The sequence below is a fragment of the Pongo pygmaeus genome, chromosome 14 (assembly GCF_028885625.2).
Source record: "Pongo pygmaeus isolate AG05252 chromosome 14, NHGRI_mPonPyg2-v2.0_pri, whole genome shotgun sequence".
NCBI classification, from domain to species: domain Eukaryota; kingdom Metazoa; phylum Chordata; class Mammalia; order Primates; family Hominidae; genus Pongo; species Pongo pygmaeus.
Genome location: NC_072387.2, coordinates 45572590 through 45593619, shown reverse-complemented (window position 1 = coordinate 45593619; position 21030 = coordinate 45572590). Strand labels below are relative to the sequence as shown.

The 21030-nt window shown below is 35.5% G+C and overlaps 1 protein-coding gene across 50 annotated transcripts in view; it reads left to right on the top strand.

Moving 5' to 3' along the window:
* The window catches only part of SUPT20H (SPT20 homolog, SAGA complex component), a 50454-nt gene that overhangs the window by 16915 nt on the left and 12509 nt on the right, over positions 1-21030 (top strand). For 29 of the 50 annotated variants that reach the window (XM_054446490.2, XM_054446480.2, XM_054446478.2 and 26 more), the window contains 13 exons: positions 2171-2287; positions 2405-2458; positions 9294-9433; positions 10989-11145; positions 11239-11295; positions 13041-13112; positions 14578-14735; positions 16067-16093; positions 16649-16681; positions 17447-17564; positions 18446-18548; positions 18695-18853; positions 20809-20878. In XM_054446490.2, the coding sequence (XP_054302465.1) occupies positions 2171-2287; positions 2405-2458; positions 9294-9433; positions 10989-11145; positions 11239-11295; positions 13041-13112; positions 14578-14735; positions 16067-16093; positions 16649-16681; positions 17447-17564; positions 18446-18548; positions 18695-18853; positions 20809-20878 (1265 nt within the window). Of the gene's footprint in view, positions 1-2170; positions 2288-2404; positions 2459-9293; positions 9434-10988; positions 11146-11238; positions 11296-13040; positions 13113-14577; positions 14736-16066; positions 16094-16648; positions 16682-17446; positions 17565-18445; positions 18549-18694; positions 18854-20571; positions 20879-21030 lie in introns of all 50 variants that reach the window. The other 21 variants (XM_054446455.2, XM_054446443.2, XM_054446449.2 and 18 more) reach the window with 1 other exon arrangement.

The following is a 21030-nucleotide window of genomic DNA, read 5'->3' as shown; positions in this document are numbered from 1 at the left end:
ACTACTGCTCTTGTTACTCTTGACAGCAACGCTACTCAAAGAATTTATAGTCATTCCCTCTTTTGCACATCCCATTCTTTCCACCACCTATCTCATTTGGCATCATGACGTTGTTCTGCAGAGGCTGTGTTTGTCAGTTACCAGTGATCTTCATATACTGAATAATTGGTCACTTTTCTGTTCTCTTCTTAATTGGCCTCTTAGCAAAGATCAGTGGATATAACTACGTCCTGCTTGAAATGCCTTTCTGTTGACTTCTGAGACATCATTTTCCTGGTTTTCCTCTGCCTTCTCTAATCCTTCGGTCTTTTTTACTATAATCCCTGTTCCGTCCATAAACATGTGTGTTTTCAGGTTCAGTCCTTGGCCCTCTGTTTTTCTGTAGTAATATTCTCCCTGAATGATTTCAGCCAGTTTCATGGGTTTTTAAAATGTTACTTAGTCTATTGCTTATATGCCTCACCATGGCCGTTCCACCAAGCTCCTAACTTACATATTTACTTGGATATATAATAGGTTCCTCAAATTTAACATGACAAAAACAGAACTTTATTTTACCTCCCAAACCAGTTTTATCACCAGTCTCTTCAGTCTAACAGATGACCCTGTCCTCACCTTCCACATTCAGTCCATCAGCAAATGCCAGTCTCTCTTTAAGATACATGGTCGTGCCCAGTGCTCTGAAGAAAACCCTTGCTTTCCTGTTTGTCTTCGTCTTCTAAATCTCATCCTCACTCACGGCATTCCAACCATCCTTGTCTCATTTCCACAATAAAACACTCCAAGCTTGTTCCTACAGTAAGAACTTCTCATGTGTTATTCCCTCTGTCTGGAATGATCTGTCCCTGAAGTGTCTGGCCCTTTCTTGTGATTCAGATCTTAGGTAAAACCTAAGGTTTCTATCTGCACATACAATCCAGATTAGCCCTTCCCTATTTGATTTCCTTTATAGAATTCATCACTATCTAAAATTACTTTGTTCTGTTTATGTTTATTGCCTGTCCTCCCACAACTGAGAGCAAATGTTATCTGACTACTGTATCTGTGAAGCTGTACCTGGATAGTGCCTAGCACATAGTACACATTGTAGTTGCTCAGTAAATATTTATTAAAAAGAATGACAATAAGAATGACAAAACATGGAGACCACAGTACCCACTAAAAGTTCTGAATGGGTGGAAAACATACTATGAGTGACCGTGGCAAGTCATAACTAGCAAGACTTCAGTGATAATAGTTCTTACATTTGAGCATAGAAAGAACTGAAAAACTATTTTTCTTTTTTTTTTTTTTTTGAGATGGAGTCTCACTCTGTCACCCAGGCTGGAATGCAGTGGCCCAATCTTGGCTCACTGCAAGCTCCACCTCCCGGGTTCATGCCATTCTCCTGCCTCAGCCTCCTGAGTAGCTGGGACTACAGGCGTTCACCACCACACCCAGCTAACTTTTTTGTATTTTTAGTAGAGACGGGGTTTCACCATGTTAGCCAGCTAATTTTTTTGTATTTTTAGTAGAGACGGGGTTTCACCATGTTAGCCAGGATGGTCTCGATCTCCTGACCTTGTGATCCACCTGCCTCGGCCTCCCAAAGCTGGGATTACAGGCGTGAGCTACTGCGCCCGGCCTGAAAAACTATTTTTCATATGAATTTTATATTTAGCTTCCCTCTTATTAATAAAGGCTAAGGGCAAAGATTATATTTCTGAAAATTTTAGCAGAGCAAATATAGAAGTTATATCTAGAAGCTGAAACACTGGCAAGGTTGGTTGGCAATTTATAACAATGATAAACTTTATAGTAATGACAGAGTTAGCAAAATGTAACAGTAAGCCAGTGAGCTGCAGAAGAACAGCAGTTCCAAGGATCTGTAACATAATAGTATGTAAATGCCAAAAGTCAAACTGTTGACTTGGTAGATGCCAAAGTCAATCTATAATTAGAAACTATTAAATAGTTTTAAATTGCTTCTTGTGTCATAGTGATGAACATAAAATACTTCCTCTGAAAAGGTTTACATACTGTTAAATCTACCAAGGAAATCTACTGAAGAGTACATACATGAGTGGCCAGAAATGTTGCATGAATGTAAAGAATGCGAAATGTTTGATATAAACCCACTTATTTAGGCTTTTGAAAAAAAAATGACATTTACGTATTTTTACCCAAACAGGTTAATATTTTTCATTGCGGATGTGTCATAGCAGAAATACGTGACTACAGGCAGTCCAGTAACATGAAATCTCCTGGTTACCAAAGTCGGCACATTCTCTTACGTCCAACAATGCAGGTAAGGATGTTTAATTAAGAAATACTATTTTAGATTTTAGTTGGGAGTTTTATTTATCGAATTCTTCATATGTTTGTGCATAGATTAATGAGTTTTTTAAATTTTTATTTCTTCTAGACTTTAATTTGTGATGTACATTCAATAACAAGTGATAACCACAAATGGACCCAGGTTAGTTGTTTTGTTTTTTAATCTTAAACAGGGAAAATATAGGATGAAAAAAACTTATCATTAAGCAAAAGTGATTTCTGCTTATTTTTATTCAATAATTAAGTTTGATGCTTTATGTGAAAAGCTGGTATTCCTTTATGAGATCTAGAAGTTAAGGGTCTCTTTATATGTGTAGTAATCCCTCAAGTTGCCTAAGATCATTTTAGGGTCAAGCTGGCCTAATATATTCAATGAGATAAAACTTAGTTCTTTATCTCCTCTCAAACAGAAATGTTTTGTTTTTACCATGGTTAAAATAGATACTGATTTTTTTTTTTTTTAATAATTCAAGTTTCTAAACCTAGCCTAGCCTATCTTTCTTTGCCATTTATACTGGTTGCCTTGAAGTGAGGGGAACTCTCACCCCTGAGAATAACCAGTTAACCCTCCAGTTCTGGCTCAGTGATATATGAGGGGACTTCAGAAAGTTTGTGGAAAACTGGAATTATAATAATAAAAAATATAAACTTTTCTTCTCAATATAAGCTCCATCAAGTTCAAGATGCTTGTAAATGATATCAACCATTTATTTAGTCCACCCCTAAAGAACTGAGGGTCCTGGGAACTGAACCATATCAATGCAATCTTTTTTACATTATTAACTGAAGAAAAATGGGTACTTTTTAAGCATTTTTTTTTTTAAGATTAGGAAACAAAAAGAAGTCAGAAGGAGCCGAATCTGGACTGTAAGGTGCATACCTAATGGTTTCCCATCAAAACTCTTACAGAATTTCTCTTTTTTGATGAGAGGAATGAGCAGAGGCATTGTGGTGCAGAACGACTCCAGTGAAGCTTTCCCAGGCATTTTTCTGCTGAAGCTTTGGCTAACTTTCTCAAAACACTCAAAATAAGCATGTTATCATTCTTTGTTCCTTCAGAAAGTCAACAAGCAAAATGTCTTGAGCATCCCAGAAAACTGTTTCCATGATCTTTGCTCTTCATCTGTCTGCTTTTGCTTTAACTGAATCACTTCTGCCTCTTGGTGGCCATTGTCTTAATTGTGCTTTACTATCTTCAGGATTATACTGGAAAGAATGCTTTAGTAACTTGGTCCTACTTGTTGAAAATTTCTATTGAAAGCTCTGCTTTTGCAGCTGATCGGGATGCAGTGGTTTTGGCACCCATCAAGTGGAAAGTTTACTCAACTTTAATTTTTCGTCAAAATTGTTCAGGCTGAACCAGTTGAGATGCCTATAGTGTTGGCAATTGTTTCTGCTGTTAATCATTGGTCCTCTTCAATTAGGTTACAAACAAAATGAATTTTTTTTCTCGTAAATTGATGTGGATGATCTGCTGCTGCAGGCTTCGTCTTCAACATAGTCTTGTCCCTTCTTAAAACAAATTACCCATTTGTAAACTGCTGCTTTCTTTGAGGTATTCTTCTCATAAACATTTCAAAAAGCATCAATGATTTCACGATTCTTCCACTCAAGCTTCACCGTCAATTTGATGTTTGTTCTTGCTTCAGTTTTAGCAGAATTCATGTTGCTCTGGTAGAGGCTGTTTTCAAACTGATGTCTTATCCTTCTTAGTGTTTCAAACTAGGTTCTGTTCAGACATGTTATAACAGCTTAGTACATATTTATTTTGGTGCAAAAAGTTTTGAAACCTATGTATAGTTTTTTCTTAATACTCATTTTTCATAAACTTTTTAAAGACCCCTTGTATATGAGATGCCCACTCACAAAAGTGTTCAGTTGTCTGACTATAGTGAGGAATAATTACTAAGTCAAAAGAAAATATCAGTAATGGTAGTTATCCTTTCATGACACGTGATTATAAACTTAGCTTCAGTTCATCAGTAACTACCAAGTATTGTGTTTTGGTTTGGGCTATAATGTTGTCATCTACAAAAAAGATTAAAAGCTATTAAAAGAATATTAGAAAACAGAAAAACTCATTGATTACCATCAGAGTTTGCTAGGGCATCAGTTTCTTACTCTGAAGATTGATAAAGGAGAGAATATAATATTTATCCTGCCCTTCTTGTTATGAACTGTATTTTAGGCAGCCAAGTAACTGAGGGAAAATTCTTAGGAAAATTTCCAGCTAATAGGTGCAAAAGAAATGATAGACTTTTAAAAAATAAAAGTTTGAAAGTCTTAATGAAGTAATGAATCTAGACAGCAGTAATTCTTGGATGTGAAAACCATTAGATGATAGGTTAATGGGAAATTTTATAATGTAGAAATCTGATTAAACCCACTGATTGAAGATGGGACAGTCAATTATTGTGTACCTCCTGGTTTGATGCAAGAGACAGTACACACAGTAGTCATAGCACCAATAAAGAACTCTTGTCCAAAAAAAAAAAAAAAACAGCCCATATTAAATCAAGCCACTAGTTGTAACTAGCAGTTTATAGGAATTCAGTGAATAAAATAAACTCTTACGTGACACAATGAGGAAGAAACCAGCCAGATCTAGTTAATGGACATGAGAAAGCAACTGGTTAATTCTAACAAATTCTTATTTAGCAATATTATTAATTGATTCACTTTTAAAAAAAAATAGCCTTAGCTATCAAGATATTTCAGAGTTTAAGCAAAATAATAGGATTCAGTAAAGTATGTTATGTGATAATAGTAAAGAGCCTGTATGTTTGGAATTGGGTATATAGAGTTCACACAATATTAGCAGAGTCATTTTTATTCTTGTAATGTAGTTAAGTTGAGTATAGGATAGGACTGTTACTTCACAGTTACTGAAAAATGCCATGAACCCTTTATGACCCTATAGGTTTTGTGAGAGCAGAGGATTTTGTTTTGCTCACTATCTTATCCCCAGTTCCTGGAAAGGTGCCTAACACATCATAGGTGCTCAGATAGTTTCTTGAATTAATGAGTAGCCACTCTTACAACCTGACCATTCCATCCTCTACAAATTATAGGCATATCTCAGAGTTATTGTGGGTTTGATTCCAGAGTACTGCCATAAAGCAAATACTGCAATAAAGCAAGTCACATGAACTTTTTGGTTTCCTAGTATATAAAAAGGTTACATTTACACTATATAGTTGACCTTGAACAACACAGAGGTTAGGGGCAGTGGCCCTTGTGCAGTCAAAAACCCATGTATAACTTCTGACTCCTCTAATACTTAACTACTAATACCTACTGTTGGCTGGGAAGCCTTACTGGATTTTTTTTTTTTTTTTTTTTTTGAGGCGGAGTCAGGTTGCAACTCAGGTTGCAGTGCATTGGCACAATCTCAGCTCACTGCAACCTCTGCCTCCTAGGCTCAAGTGATCCTCCCACCTCGGCCTCCTGAGTAGCTGGGACTATAGGTGCATGCCAACATGCCCAGCTAATTTTTTTATTTTTGGTAGAGACAGGATTTCACTGTGTTGCCCAGGCTGATCTCGAACTCCTGAGCTCAAGCGATCTGCCAGCCTCGGACTCCCAAAGTACTGGGATTACAGATGTGAGCCACCATGCCTGTCAATTAACATGTATTTTGTATGTTATATGTATTGTGCTCTGTATTCTTACAATTAATTGTTAGAGAAAAGAAAACATTATTAAGAAAATCGTAAGAGAAAATATGTTTACTGTTCAATAAGTGTATCATATTAAAGGTCTTCATCCTCATCATCTTCACATTGAGTAGGCCAAGGAGGAGGAAGAGGAAAAGTTCATCTTGCTGTCTCAGGGGTACAAAGAGATAAAGAAGATGGAAGGGGAGGCAGAAGAGGCACGCACACTCAGTGTAACTTGTATTGAAAAAAATCTCCTAGCTGGGCGCAGTGGCTCACACCTGTAATTCCAGTACTTTGGGAGGCTGAGGCGGGCAGATCATGAGGGCAGGAGATCGAGACAATCCTGGCCAACATGGTGAAACCCCGTGTCTAAAAATACAAAAATTAGCTGGACATGGTGGTGTGCACTTGTAGTCCCAGCTACTCAGGAAGCTGAGGCAGGAGAATTGCTTGAACCTAGGAGGTGGAGGTTGCGGTGAGCTGAGATCGCACCACTGCACTCCAGCCTGGTGACAGAGCAAGGCTCCGTCTCAAAAAAAAAAAAGAAAAAAAAAAAAAAAACTCCAGTGTAAGTGGACCTGCATAGTTCAAATCCATGTTGTTCAGGAGTCAACTGTATTGTAGTCTATTAAGGGTGCCATAGCATTATGTTTAAAAAAAAATCTATATACATTAATTCAAAAATACTTTATTGCTAAAAAATGCTAATGATCATCTGAACCTTTAGGGAGTCATAGTCTTTTTGCTTCTGGAAGGTATTGCCTGGATATTAATGACTGCTGACAGATCAGGATCTGACAGATTGAGATGGCAGTGGCAGTTTTTTAAAAGACAGCAGTGAAGTTTGCCCCATTGATTGTTTCTTTCATGAAAGAGTTCTCTATAGCATGTGATACAGTTTTACCCTACAGTAGAACTTCTTTCAGAATTGGAGTTAGTCCTCTAAAACCCTGTTGCTGCTGCATTATCAAATAAGTTTATGTAATAGTCTAAATATTATGTTGTCATTTCAACAATGTTCACAGCCAGGAATAGAGTCTATCTCAAGAAACCACACCACTTTTGCCGGGTGCCGTGGCTTGTGCCTATAATCCCAGCACTTTTGGGAGGCCGAAGCAGGCGGATCACGAGGTCAGGAGTTCGAGACCAGCCTGGCCAATATGGGGAAACCCTGTCTCTACTAAAAATATAAAAATTAGCTGGGCATGGTGGCAGGTGCCTGTAATCCCAGCTACTCGGGAGGCTTAGGCCGAGTAGCAATTCAATAATTGCTTGAACCCAGGAGGCGAAGGTTGCAGTGAGCCGAGATCACACCATTGCACTCTAGCCTGGGTGACAGAGGGAGACTCTGACTCAAAAAAAAAAAAAAAAAAAAAAAAAAAACACTTCATATGGTCATCCATAAGAAGCAACTCATCCATTCAAGTTTGATCATGAGATTGTAGCAATTCAGTCACATCTTCAGGCTCTCTACTTCTAATTGTAGTTCTCTTGCTATCACCACATCTGCAGTGATTTCTTGTCCTGAAGTCTTGAACCCCTCAGAGTCATCCATGAAGATTGGAATCAACTTTTCCCAAACTCATATTAATGTTTCTATTTTGACCTCCTCCCATGAATCATGCATATTCTTAGTGACATCTACAATGGCAAATCCTTTCCAGAAAGTTTTTAATTTACTTTGCCCAGATCCATCAGAGGAATCACTTTCTATGGCAGCTAAACCTTACAAAATATATTTTTTAAATATTAAGACTTGAAAGTCAAAATTAGTCCTTGATCCATAGGCTGCAGAGTGGATATTGTATTGGCAGCTATGAAAACATTAATCCCCTTGTACATCTCCATCAGAGCTCTTGGGTGACAAGGCCATTGTTAATGAGCAGTAATATTTTTGAAAGAATCTTTTTTTTTCTGAGCAGTAGGTCTCTACAGTGGCCTTAAAATATTCAGTAAAACATGCGGTAAACAGATGTGCTGTCATCCAGGCTTTGATTGTTCCATTTATAGAGCACTGATAGAGTAGTAATTCTTAAGGATTGTAGGATTTTCAGAATGGTCAGATAAGCATTGGCTTCAGCATCAAGTCATCAGCTGCATTAACCCCAACAAGAGAGTCAGCCTGTTCTTTGAAGCTTTGAAGCCAGACATTGACTTCTCTCTAGCTATGAAAGTTCTGGATGGCATATTCTTCTAATATAAGGCTGTCTTGTTTAATTTGAAAATCTGTTGTTTAAGGTAACCACCTTCATCAGTTATCTTAGATCTTCTGCATAACTTGTTGCAGTTTGTGTATCAGTACTTGTTGCCTCACCTTGCACTTTTGTGTTATGGAGACAGCTTCTACTCGTAACCCTCATGAACCATTTTTCTGCTTCAAACTTTTCTTCTGCAGCTTCCTCACGTCTCTCACATCATAGAATTGAAGAGAGTTGGAATTTGCTCTGGATTAGGCTTTGGCTGAAGGAAATGTTGCAACTAGTTTGGTCTTCTATCCAGACCATTAAAACTTCCTCTGTATCAGCAATAAGGCTGTTTTGCTTTTTTATCTGTTATGGATATTCACTGTAGTAGCACTTTTAATTTCCTTTATGAACTTTTCCTTTACATTCACAACTTAGCTAACTGTTTGGTACCAGAGGCCTAGCTTTTGGCCTGTTGTAGCTGTTTATAGGCCTTTCTCACTAAGCTTAATCATTTTTAGCTTTGGATTTAAAATGAGAGATGTGTGACTCTTCCTTTCACTTGAACACTAAGAGGCCATTTTTTGCCTAATTTAAATATTATAATGTTTCTAGAAGTAAGAAGTCCTGAGAAGAAGGAGAAAGACAGGGGAGATCCCACACTGGGGAGTGGTGGATCAGTGAAGCTGTCAGAGAACATACATCATTTCTTGATTAAGTACACATTGAATATCACAGATCACCATAATAGATTTAATAATAATGAAAAAGTTTGAGATACAGAGAAAATTACCAAAACGTGACACAGACACAAAATAAGTGTGTGCTGTTGGGAAAATGACGCTGATAGCCTTGCTCAGTGCAAAATTGCCACAGATCTTCAATATGTAAAAAGTGCGATATTTGCAAACCACAATAAAACGAGGTATACCTGCATTGAATTTCCATTAGAAGTTTCTTTATGCTGTCTGGTTTCTAAAAGTTTACGTGCACACTAATATTGGAACTTGAAATACCATATTTTACTGTAGTCCTTATTAGAATTCCAGGGAATATTTCTAGATTAAGTGCAATGTATGATTACATATTTGAAAATCTTAAATCTGGTATTGACATATGCTCTTACACATTTCAGGAAGACAAACTTTTGCTTGAGAGCCAGCTCATCCTAGCTACAGCTGAACCACTCTGTCTTGATCCTTCTATAGCAGTCACCTGTACTGCAAACAGACTGCTCTATAACAAGCAAAAGATGAACACTCGCCCAATGAAACGGTAATTGCCTTTGTGGAAGGGTGAACCAAAAGACACAAGTAGCTGTAAATTTTGCTATTTATAGTATCTTTTCCCTCCAGGATATGGTTGCTCCGATTTTGGTGGGGAAGGGTAGAGATGGGGTCTCTCTTTGTTGCCCAGGCTAGTCTGGAACTCTTGGCCTCAAGGGATCCTCCCACTTTGGCTTCCCAAACAGCTGGGAATACAAGCATGACCAACTGCACCAGCCTCTGATTTTCTTTTTCTTTTTGAAAATAGGATTCTTAATGGTCTCGTATTATATTTTTTTGTATAGTATTATTATTTTTTTAAATGCTCTATGCTTTAGATTGAACTGATGCATTTTCTGCAGTCTTTTAAAGAATAAACTTTTTCTAAGTTTATAGTCTGTTTGCCAAAAAGGTAAAGAGGCTGAGATCAAATATGAACAAAAAGAATAATTTTTTCATTATTTTCCTAATAATGAATGAATGATTTAATTGTCGTTAATCCTGCTTTTAAGGAAAGAATTTGTAATTTCGAGATTTGAGAAAATATGATCATAGTTTTTAGAAGTCAGTTATAAACTGAATCTAGGCACACCTACCTTTTGTTTTTGAAACAAACCAAGCTTATTCCTACCTCAGCATCTTTTAAAAATGTCTCTTCAAATAGTCATTCCCTGATCTTTCAGAATATTTTCTTTTCCCCACCCTCCATGGGAAACATGAGGGGATTTTTCCCCAGTAGTCACTGTGAGAACCTCTTTGAGCTCCTGGAGATAAACCCACCAAAAGTCTGGGGGCTCCCAGTGACTAGATCCCCCTGGAGTTTTGAATCTCTCAGACATGTCCACACTAGGCCTCCAGCAATTCATCAGTTATACTTGAGGTTCCCTACCCTGGCACTGGTTCCTGAGGAGGTTTGTGCTAATGGGTTTCTGCTTCAGCAAGCCATGATGGTCTGCATTTGCCTATTGGTTTCTCCAAGTTTGGGGCAGTGGTTTGACTTGTGACCACATCTCTTTGATGGATCTAAGAAGAATCGTCAATTTTTTTGTTTATTCAGCTTTTTACTTGTTAGGAAGAGGTGGCAACTTCCAGAGTCTTACATACCTGTACCCAAAACTGGAAGTTATCCCCTTCACCCCCATCTTTCCATAGCTAGTTCCTTCTCATCATTCCTGTCTCAGCTCACATGTCATTTTTTCAGACTCTTTTCCTCCCCTCCCTCTCCCCCTTCCCTTCCCTAATGTTGCCCTCCTTATCCCATACTCTCCACAGTACTCTTTTGTTTCTCTTACTGCTTTCTTGGTATCTGAAATCTGAAATTATTTTATCTGTGTACTTGTGAATGTCTCCTCCCCCTCTGGACTTGATAGCTCTGTGGTGATGGGAATTTTGTTTGTCTTATTCATTTTTATTTCACCTAGTCCTAGTTCCTAGGACTGTGCTTGGCATGTGGCAGTGTTCTATAAACATGATTTGTACATATTCAGCACTGACTAGTTTCAACTCACATATATTATGAGTTTCTTTTATTAGTGCTGTTTAGTTCAAATTTCTTAATATTTCAGGTGTTTCAAGAGGTATTCCAGATCCTCTCTGAATCGGCAGCAAGATCTATCTCATTGTCCACCTCCTCCTCAGCTGAGGTTACTTGATTTCTTACAAAAAAGAAAGGAAAGAAAAGCAGGTCAGCATTATGACCTCAAAATTTCTAAGGCAGGAAATGTAAGTATATATATTTTAAATGAAGCTTATTATGCCCAAAAGCCTATCTTATTTAGCATTTTCAATATATTTATATTGTTTTTAATTTTTCAGTGTGTAGATATGTGGAAACGGAGTCCCTGTAATTTGGCCATACCTTCTGAAGTAGATGTAAGTCAGTTCATGAATTACTTTTTTTCATATAAAGTTTGTAAGTTTTGCCATTCGGTTGCTTATACCTTGAGAAAACAAAAAAAACTTATTTTAAAAACAAAGTGATTTAGATCATACTCTAAACAAATTTTTTAAAAACGACACGATTTATTTCAAAAAACATTGAAAAATGATTTTTAGAAGCTGTGTATTGTTCTTTTTTCACATTAAGTTGAAAGAACATAACCCCTTAATATAGTTGTTTGGAACAGGAATAGTAAACAAAACAATTTTAAAATGTGGAAAAATACAGTGCATATTACATAATCACGTGAAATCTCTCTTTTTTTTGATAATATTTCATCAAAATTTCCTAATGGTGCTTGTTTCCTCAAACTGGTTAAATTTGAAGATTAATAATACTATTTGAAATAAAATAAAATAAAGATTAATAATACTAGAGAAGTAACCAAGATTAGGAACATTGGGTTGTATTCTTTATTGATCCATAATATACATGAACTATAAATGGTTGAAGACAGAAAAGGGATATTTTGATGAGTGATCCTGTGTTTTTCTTTCTCCTCTGTTCTTTGTTATATTCACTCAACTCTTTATTTTCAGATTTGTTCTTCTGTTGCACCCTTTCCATGCTAGCACATGCATTATTCTTACTGTTTCTGATTTTAAAAAAAATTACGCAAAGCACAAAGCCAGAAGCAGCAGTAGTTTTTAGAAGTCAGTTCTAAAGTGTATACAACTCAAGGAAGTAAGCCATATTATCTTTTGGTAGCTTATGTGCAGTTCTTCAAGGAACATGGCCTGATAATAGAATTTCAGTGTAAATACTGAAGGGTGGAATTTAGCTTTGGAGGACAGGCTGGAGTACTTCCCAAACTTTAATGTCCTTACGAATCAGCTGGAGAGCTTGTTAAATTGTAGATTGCTATTCAGCAAGTCTGAGGCGCTAAGATGCAGTTCTCACAAGCTCCTAGGTTATGTGATGCTGGGGTCCGTGGACCACACATTGAGTAGCAGTTGCCCTCAAAGCTTCTCAGTCTAGCTTAATCAGAAAAATCACCTAGGATATCAGTTAAACAGAGATTTCAAGCCCTACTCAAAATCTACTTAGGATTTCTAAGGGACAGACATGAAAATCTGTATTTTTAATAGGTGCCCCAGGTAAGTCTAAATTACTCTTAAGATCGTGGTTGCCAGTAAGGTAATAACATTTGACTCACACAGATGCCTAGGACATGTACAGAATATATGGTCAAGTCTGACTAGAAAGTGGAAAAGGTTCAAAAAATTTGATCAGCTTTAATATTTTACCTTCCCTAGTCTCCCTTAGTTTTGTCCCCACTGTTACATGACCGCTTTTATTTCAAGAAAAGCCCTGCCAAAAGGAAAAGATCCTTATCCTTATCTCTCTGACATTCCAATTTTCCTGAAGGAGAAGCTCTAAAGGAAAAACATATCAGCTTATGGACAAAAAAAATGAAGAGGCACTGTCTAGAAAAGCAGCTGTGTTTATTAACACTTATTTATTTGGTTTGGTATTATTAAAGTTGTTTTAAACACATCAGAAGACTTTTAAACTGCTTAAGCATAAGTAGTTGATACCGGTAATTTAAGAATTCTTGCGCTAACAAGTATATTGTATTGTCAAGTTACCTAGTTTCTTCTCTTTGATCAGAATACTGATTCCATTTTATCTGATATGGATTCTATTTTATGTGGTATTTCTTGATTTGATTGTTTAGGTGGAGAAGTATGCTAAAGTGGAAAAGTCTATCAAATCTGATGACTCACAGCCAACAGTCTGGCCAGCCCATGTAAGTAATCATTGCCTGTCTCTGTTTCTAATTATGCCATTTCTAATCTGGCCTCTGAATTTATTAAACATAAAGTGCAATTGCCATTAGTTTGGGACCTTTTTTCTTTTTTAAATTACTTTCTGCGAGTTCGGTTTATTACAAGAAGAAACAACTATTTTGTTTATCAGAGTATGCTTTGCATTTTAAACAGCAATTTTTTATTTTTATTTTTTATTTTTATTTTATTTTAATTTTTTGAGATGGAGTTTGGCTCTTATCTCCCAGGCTGGAGGTGCGATCTTGGCTCACTGCAACCTCCTCCACTTCCCAGGTTCGAGCAATTCTCCTGCCTCAGCCTCCTGAGTAGCTAGGATTACAGGCACCTGCCACCACACCTGGCTAATTTTTGTATTTTTAGTAGAGACAGGGTTTCGCCATGTTGGCCAGGCTGGTCTCGAACTCCCGATCTCAGGTCATCCGCCCACGTTGGCCTCCCAAAGTGCTGGGATTACAGGCATGAGCCACTGTGCCCGGCCTTAAAGAGCAATTTTAATGAAGAACTTCATTTTTACTTTTGGTTTGCGTATTGGTAGTTTGATTTGTTTTGTTTCAAATTAATAAATTCTTCTAAGGATGTCTTTTAACAGAAGTGTTCTTTATAAGTTTTCCTAATTGCAATAATAATGTCTTAAAAAGAGAGAAATAGGTGTAATATTTAAATTAGGTGAACTCTGGGAGTGAAATGTTGGGAGATGTTTTGTGTGTGTGATAGCAAAAGCAGACAAATGATAAATAGATCTGCTTTTGAAAGTTTTATCCTTTTAATATTATTTAATATTTGCAATTCATATATCTAGTATGAAATTCTGCCATATTAAGCTTGATTAAACCTGCCATCTGAACTCTCATTCCCAGAGTACCATGTAAAAAAGAATCCTGTACTGCCCTCCTGAGCATAAACGGGCACGGCAGCATGAGGATCAGGGATGCAAGCTTAGGGATAGACTGCTAACTCCCTGTGTGACCCTAGGCAATTCATTTAACCTCTCTTTGCTTAATTCCCTGACTTCCAATACGAAATAATAACAGTGCCAACCATGAAAATACGGTGGAGCTTTCAGTCCCTGTAGAGTGCTGAGAACAGTGTTTGATTAATGTTCGTTGTTATTATTTCCAATATGTATATCAATATGTCTAATAATGTATTTAATGATGTATTAATATTGTTACATATGTGTTCATACTTCATAGTATATGTTAATGCTTTACTAAATGCATGCTGAGTGCCCATATAGTTTTTAGGAAAAGAACCGTGCTGTGCTTTAATTCTCATAGGCAGACTTAAATATCTTTGTAGCCTAAGTGCTGTGTGTCTTCCTATCGTCAGATACATGTTACTGTATCATTTATTCCTGATTTTTACTAGTTCTTATTGCCTGCCTACTTGTGAAGGTATTTATTTGAGGTGCTATGCATTTTTCAGGATGTAAAAGATGATTATGTATTTGAATGTGAAGCTAGTACTCAGTATCAGAAAACAAAGCTGACCATCTTGCAGTCGCTTGGAGATCCACTTTACTATGGTAAAATACAGCCATGTAAAGCAGATGAAGAAAGTGACAGCCAGATGTCTCCATCACAGTGAGTTCTGTTAAATACAAGTAACTGAAAAAAAAAAAAAAAAGCCACCAAGAATTTATCTAGTAACTACTGATGAACCATTAATGAATAAAAATTTCTCTTTGGGAACTCACTTATTAGTTAAATGTAACAATTAGATTTGGCAGTAGACCTAAGTAAACTTAAGTCGTAGTTACCATGTTGCTCAAGAGTTATTAAAAATAAAAAAAGCTGTGGTATAATTTTTATGCTTGTTTTGAAGGCTATTCCTGTGATATCCTTCTTTATATGTTTATGGCACTTAGGACTTTAACCTGTGAACATGAAGTGTTTGGTCAATAGTGTGTTTAAATATGAAGCAAGTTTACTATAAATGTAAAAAGATGCTTGGTATTTTGGCACTGCATGTAAGGACACAGACTCAATGCTTATTGTAGTTATTGGCCCTACATATTAATACATAAAAATATAGATGATCTTCCAAAATGTATGCACTACATATATTTGGTACTGTCAGTATTTAGTTTATTTTGCTTTACTATTTGTTTGGTTTTTTAATCAAATTGATTTGAAAAATCAATTTTCTGTTTTGAAAAAAGAAGAAAGAAGCTCAGCAGAAAAGGATGGGGGCCAGGTCTATGTTAATTGTAAAGCCTTTACTTACACAAAATACTAATTGAAACTACAGTAGAAAGGTGGATTTTAAAGAGCAACCCCATCAATATTTAGGTAAAAATCAATGAAATGAAATAACAGGGAATCCTCAGCTTGTTTTTTCACATGACCAGTTTTTATTATTGTAAAAGGATCAGATATTTTGATTACATGCATTTTCTTCTTTTTTTTTTTTAAGTTATAGACATCACAACAGTTTATTTCTGAATCCTCAGCATGCATTTCTAAGGAATCCATTTTTTTTCTTTATTTTTATTTTAGATATAGGGGTATGTGTGCAGGTTTGTTACAGGGGTATATTTATGATGCTAAGGTGTGGGTGTCTGCTGATCCCATCACCCAGGTAGTGAATATAGTACCCAATATTGATTATTTATATTTAAAAAAATCTTTTCACTTAAAGACAACATACATTGGCCATTTTGAATTTATTAACTTATTTTTATAGAACACAAGGGTGATACATGTTCTTTTGTGAAAAAATTAGTCTCTAGAGCCAAATGACTAATTTGTTTGACAGGAAGAGAATTGAATTTTTTACCTTTGCATCAGAGTAGCTGCATGGTTTATTATCTTCCAGTCATTCTTCCGTATTCATAAAATACTTTATTTAATAAACTATGAAGTTAAAGTTTGAGCTGCATTGACTAAGCTTTTTTTTACATTTTATATTTCAGCTCGTCCACAGATGATCATTCAAACTGGTAATTAAAAAATAAACTATTTTAATCTGTTAAGAAATTAAATAAATATCAAACTCTTTAAAAAGACTTGCTAAAGATACTTTATTTGAATCGGTGATAAATATGTATACCTTGTTTGAAATATATTCTAAGGATCTGTTATGTAGACGTTAATAGTAACTTCTAAAATCGTAGGTTAAAGTGAGAGGAAGGCCAAAGACCTTTGCACATGGTAGTTCAGTGATTTTGCTTTAGGATCAGTAGTTGTAAGGGTATATAGCACTTGGTAACTTTCAGCCCAGATTATGTTTTAATAAATAAATTTTGTGCCAAAAGAAATCTCACTTAATTAAATCAACCAAATTATTCACATTGTTTCATAATGCATGCAAAACTTAGTCATTGTTTCATATGTTTAAATGCATTAAAAAAATTTTTTTTCATATCTTGGTAGATTTAATACCAGTTTATATTACTGTGACTAAAACATGGAAGATTTCAAAAGTAATCCCAAGCCTTCTTAAGACAACTCTTACCTAATACTTTTCTCCCCTTTTTTTTCCTTAAACATTTTAGGTTCATTATTGGATCAAAGACCGATGCTGAGAGGTAAAAATATTTGCATCTCTATTTTGGTCAGGATGGATATGAAAAATTTTTCACCCTTATAGGATAGAGAATACTAGGAGTTAAAAACTTTGATTTTGGTTATGCTATTAACCATATTTACACGGTTTAATATTTATGGGCCCCTGTTGTAAAATTAGGGCATTGGACAATAAAACCTCTAAGGTCCTTTCCAACTTTAAAATCTTATTGATTCTAGAAAAATATTTGAAAGCTTGTGATACACCAAACTACTAAGAATGGTTCTTTTCATGGGATGAGATTTTTCGGGGACTTAAATGCATTTTTCCAAAGTTTATAATACCTAGGTTTTTTTTCATAGAATTAAGAAAATAAAAGTAATGTTTAAAGTATAGTTTTGTTTTAAATAAGAAAACTTAGACATATCTATTGTAGCTAAGGAAGATGATTTCTAGATAATACTTTAATCAGAATCTAAGAAAGGAATTGAGTATTTTCTTTGGCTGCTTATTACTTAAGTAATCCCTGTAATTTCTATATTAGAAATAAGATATTGAAAGTATATCTTTAGATTGTTATTTAGCACAATGTTTTGGACAATTTGTCATTGAATAGTTTAAAAATATGTACTTTTAACACAAAGATAAATTGCCTAATTTTTAATATTTATGTTAATTTTGATAGAACTTTCTTTTTGCCATTAATAGTCATTATTCTTTCCTATAAAATAAATTTGTGTTTAAAACAGGTTTTCTAATCTTTACCTGTTTTCTCCTGATATTTTAGGGTAGTCAATCAGTACCAAGAATTAGTCCAGAATGAAGCCAAATGTCCGGTCAAGATGTCACACAGCTCCAGTGGCTCAGCCAGTCTGAGTCAGGTTTCTCCAGGGAAAGAAACAGAAGTGTGTTTCATTAATGTTACTTCTTTGTGCCCAGTTGTTTCACAAGTAATCTGAGAAATGTTAAGAATCATTTTCTGAGGCTAGGCACAGTGGCTCATGCCTGTAATCCCAACACTTTGGGAGGCCAAGGTGGGTAGATCACCTGAGGTCAGGAGTTCGAGACCAGCCTGACCAATATGGTGCAACCCCGTCTCTACTAAAAATACAAAAATTAGCTGGGCATGGTGGCATACACCTGTAATCCCAGCCACTCAGGAGGCTGAGACAGGAGAATCTCTTGAACCCCGGAAGTGGAGGTTTCAGTGAGCCGAGATAGCGCCACTGCACTCCAGCCTGGGCAACAGAGCAAGACTCCATCTCAAAAAAAAAAAAAAAATCATTTTTTGAGGAGCGGGGGTACAGTTTAGTTTTGTTTTTACTTTTACTTTTTTTTAAAATTATTATTTAACTCTTTATAACATGATTTTTAAATGTACACAAAGATAAAAGGAAAATTATAATGAACACCTGTGTTCTAGTCATTTGGCTTCAACAGCTATTATTTTCCTTTAATAGATATGTATGGAAGGGTGGAAGCTTTGCTTTCATCTTACTCCTCTGCCTTTCTCCCTAAAACTCTCTCTTCCCACCCTATTACTCAGAAATCTTTTCCTCATTCTTTGTGTGTACTGTAATATATTTCATGAGTCTCATGTGAAATTTTCTCTGTAATACATATAGTATTCAATCTATAACCACTAAGCGCACTTTGCAGAGTTAAAAATCTGGGATTTATAGCAGTATTAATTTTATTTAATAAACTATGAAGTTAAATATAAATAACATCGGGGTTTATAGCAGTATTAATTCTAACAAGTATGCTTAATGTCATTGTCTTTTAGCAAACTGAAACCGTGTCAGTTCAGTCTTCAGTATTGGGGAAGGGTGTAAAACATCGACCCCCACCAATCAAACTTCCCTCAAGCTCAGGAAATAGTTCCTCAGGTATTACATTTCTTAGTTTTTTGCAGTCTAGAATAACAAACATTATATAATCATAATCTCTTTTTAAAACTTTGCCCCATTTTGATTTCTACAGTTCACAGAAGTTTGAATTATAAATTTGGGAAATAACTTTTATGTTCTTCTAGGTAACTATTTTACACCACAACAGACAAGCAGCTTTCTCAAATCTCCAACTCCTCCTCCTTCTTCTAAGCCACCAACTATTCCTCGGAAATCATCTGTGGATCTCAATCAAGTTAGCATGCTTTCTCCAGCTGCCCTATCACCTGCCAGCTCATCACAAAGTGAGTCATAACTTAAATTCTTCATTAAATCTTCATAAGCTTTTGCATTAGTGTTTCTTAAGACAGCTTTTTTCAACTTGTGAAGTAGTGATATCTGAATGTACTGTGTACCCAAAATGTATAAGTTGCTAGAAGCTTCAGGCAGAGCTCTTGTTGATTGTATGTATTACGTCTCTATTGTAATTGTACTTGTTTTTCTGTATCTATGTATGCATTCTGCGTATACCTTTCTTATAGACTTACAACCTACACATCTCCTTAAAAAAATAACCTGGTAGTTACATGTGGCAATAAGATTTCAAAATATTTTTTATTCCAGTGTACCCTGGGATCATTTTAAATATTTATGTAAATTGTGTGGCTGATATGAAAAAAATGTCATAAGAGTTGTTGCTGCAGGTCCTATCTTTGTGTATATGTAAGAAGTCAACTAGTTCCAAGGTGGTGATAAAATAAACTGAAAAACAATATTTCAAAAACACTCCTACACTCTTTTATAAATTGTTGTCAGTTACTAAAATGTGATGATAATCATAAAGCATTATTCTGAAGATACTGAAATGTAATTTTTACTATTGAATACTTTTTTTTAACATCAAGAAGAGTTATACAAGAATGCTAGCATTAGTTTGGGAGAATTTCTTCAAATTAGTAAATACCTGAAAGTACCAATTTGGGGAAAAAAGTCATTCCAGTTTTTTAGATTTTTTGTAGATAGCTAATATATGCTGAAAGTTTTAGTACACTGCACAGTGATAGGGTGGTCTTCGCATTAGATATAAACATCTTCATCTCGATAGCTCAAAAGGTGTAATTTTTCTGCCTTCTTGTTTTGCACAAAGAAAAATATATAAATTTTCTGAAAGTCTTATTCACACTTCTTATGTTGTGGGTATGGATTATGGTAATCTACTGCACACAGTTGTTACTTTAAGTAAGGGTTGAGTGACAGCTTCTGGACATTCACATTTCTTTCCTTTCTTTCTGCAGGACATGAAAGCTAAAAAAGAAAACACCTCAAGAGCTTTTGGTTTTACTTTTTTGGTTTTTGTTTTTTGTTTTTGTTTTTTAAAAAATTGATAAACTGTGCATACTTCATTCACAACAGATTTTCTATACATTCTACATTTAAACAGAAGTACACAGTTACTGTTAAAGATGCAGTATTATCTATCAGATATTTGCTTTATTACTGTTTTTTGTAAATTTGTTTGTCAGGATAAACTTGATGTGTTAGGAATTAAACATGTATATTTAGGTGCCAAATATGATTGTTAACCATATGTAACTTATTAAATATGTTCACAGTTTATCTCAGACTTTTACACTAAATAAGCAATATTTTTAAATGAAGTCTTGAATTAGTGAAATCGTAAATAACAAATTAATTTGAATTCGTTTTGAACTTTTTAGGCCAAAGGCAGCATGTAGGAAACTAACTTTTAAATGGGTATTGTGGTAGAATATAACTGTATATTTTTACTGTTACTGCAATAGCATCTTTAATGGGATTTTTAGGTGATATACTGCATCCTTAATTGTAATTGAGTGTAGCAACACTCATGTATCATGTGTAGAAATTAACACTTGCAGTTAACTGCTTAAAAAAAAAAAAACTAGAACAAATTGTCAGTGCTAAGTAAGATTCCATTAACCTTATTTTAAAAGGACTGGCCATTTATAACAAACTAGCAATTTTTATTTTTCTCAATGAGCAGGATCTGGAACTCCTAAGCCATCTACTCCTACACCAACCCCTTCATCGACCCCACACCCTCCTGATGCTCAGAGCTCAACTCCTAGTACCCCTTCAGCCACCCCTACTCCCCAAGATTCAGGCTTCACCCCTCAGCCCACTTTGTTAACTCAGTTTGCTCAGCAGCAAAGGTCTCTGAGCCAGGCAATGCCTGTAACAACCATTCCTCTTTCCACCATGGTAACATCTATAACTCCAGGAACCACAGCCACCCAGGTCATGGCAAACTCTGCTGGACTTAACTTCATCAATGTAGTGGGCTCTGTTTGGTAAGTTTGCATTGATGTTCGGATTTTTTTTTTTTTAAAGATAGTTTCACCAATCTAAATAAATTCTTAATTTGTGAAATTAAGAACAAACCGCATATTTCTCAGACTGAAAAGGAATAGTTTAGATATGGACAGAAGCTGCCTGACCATGT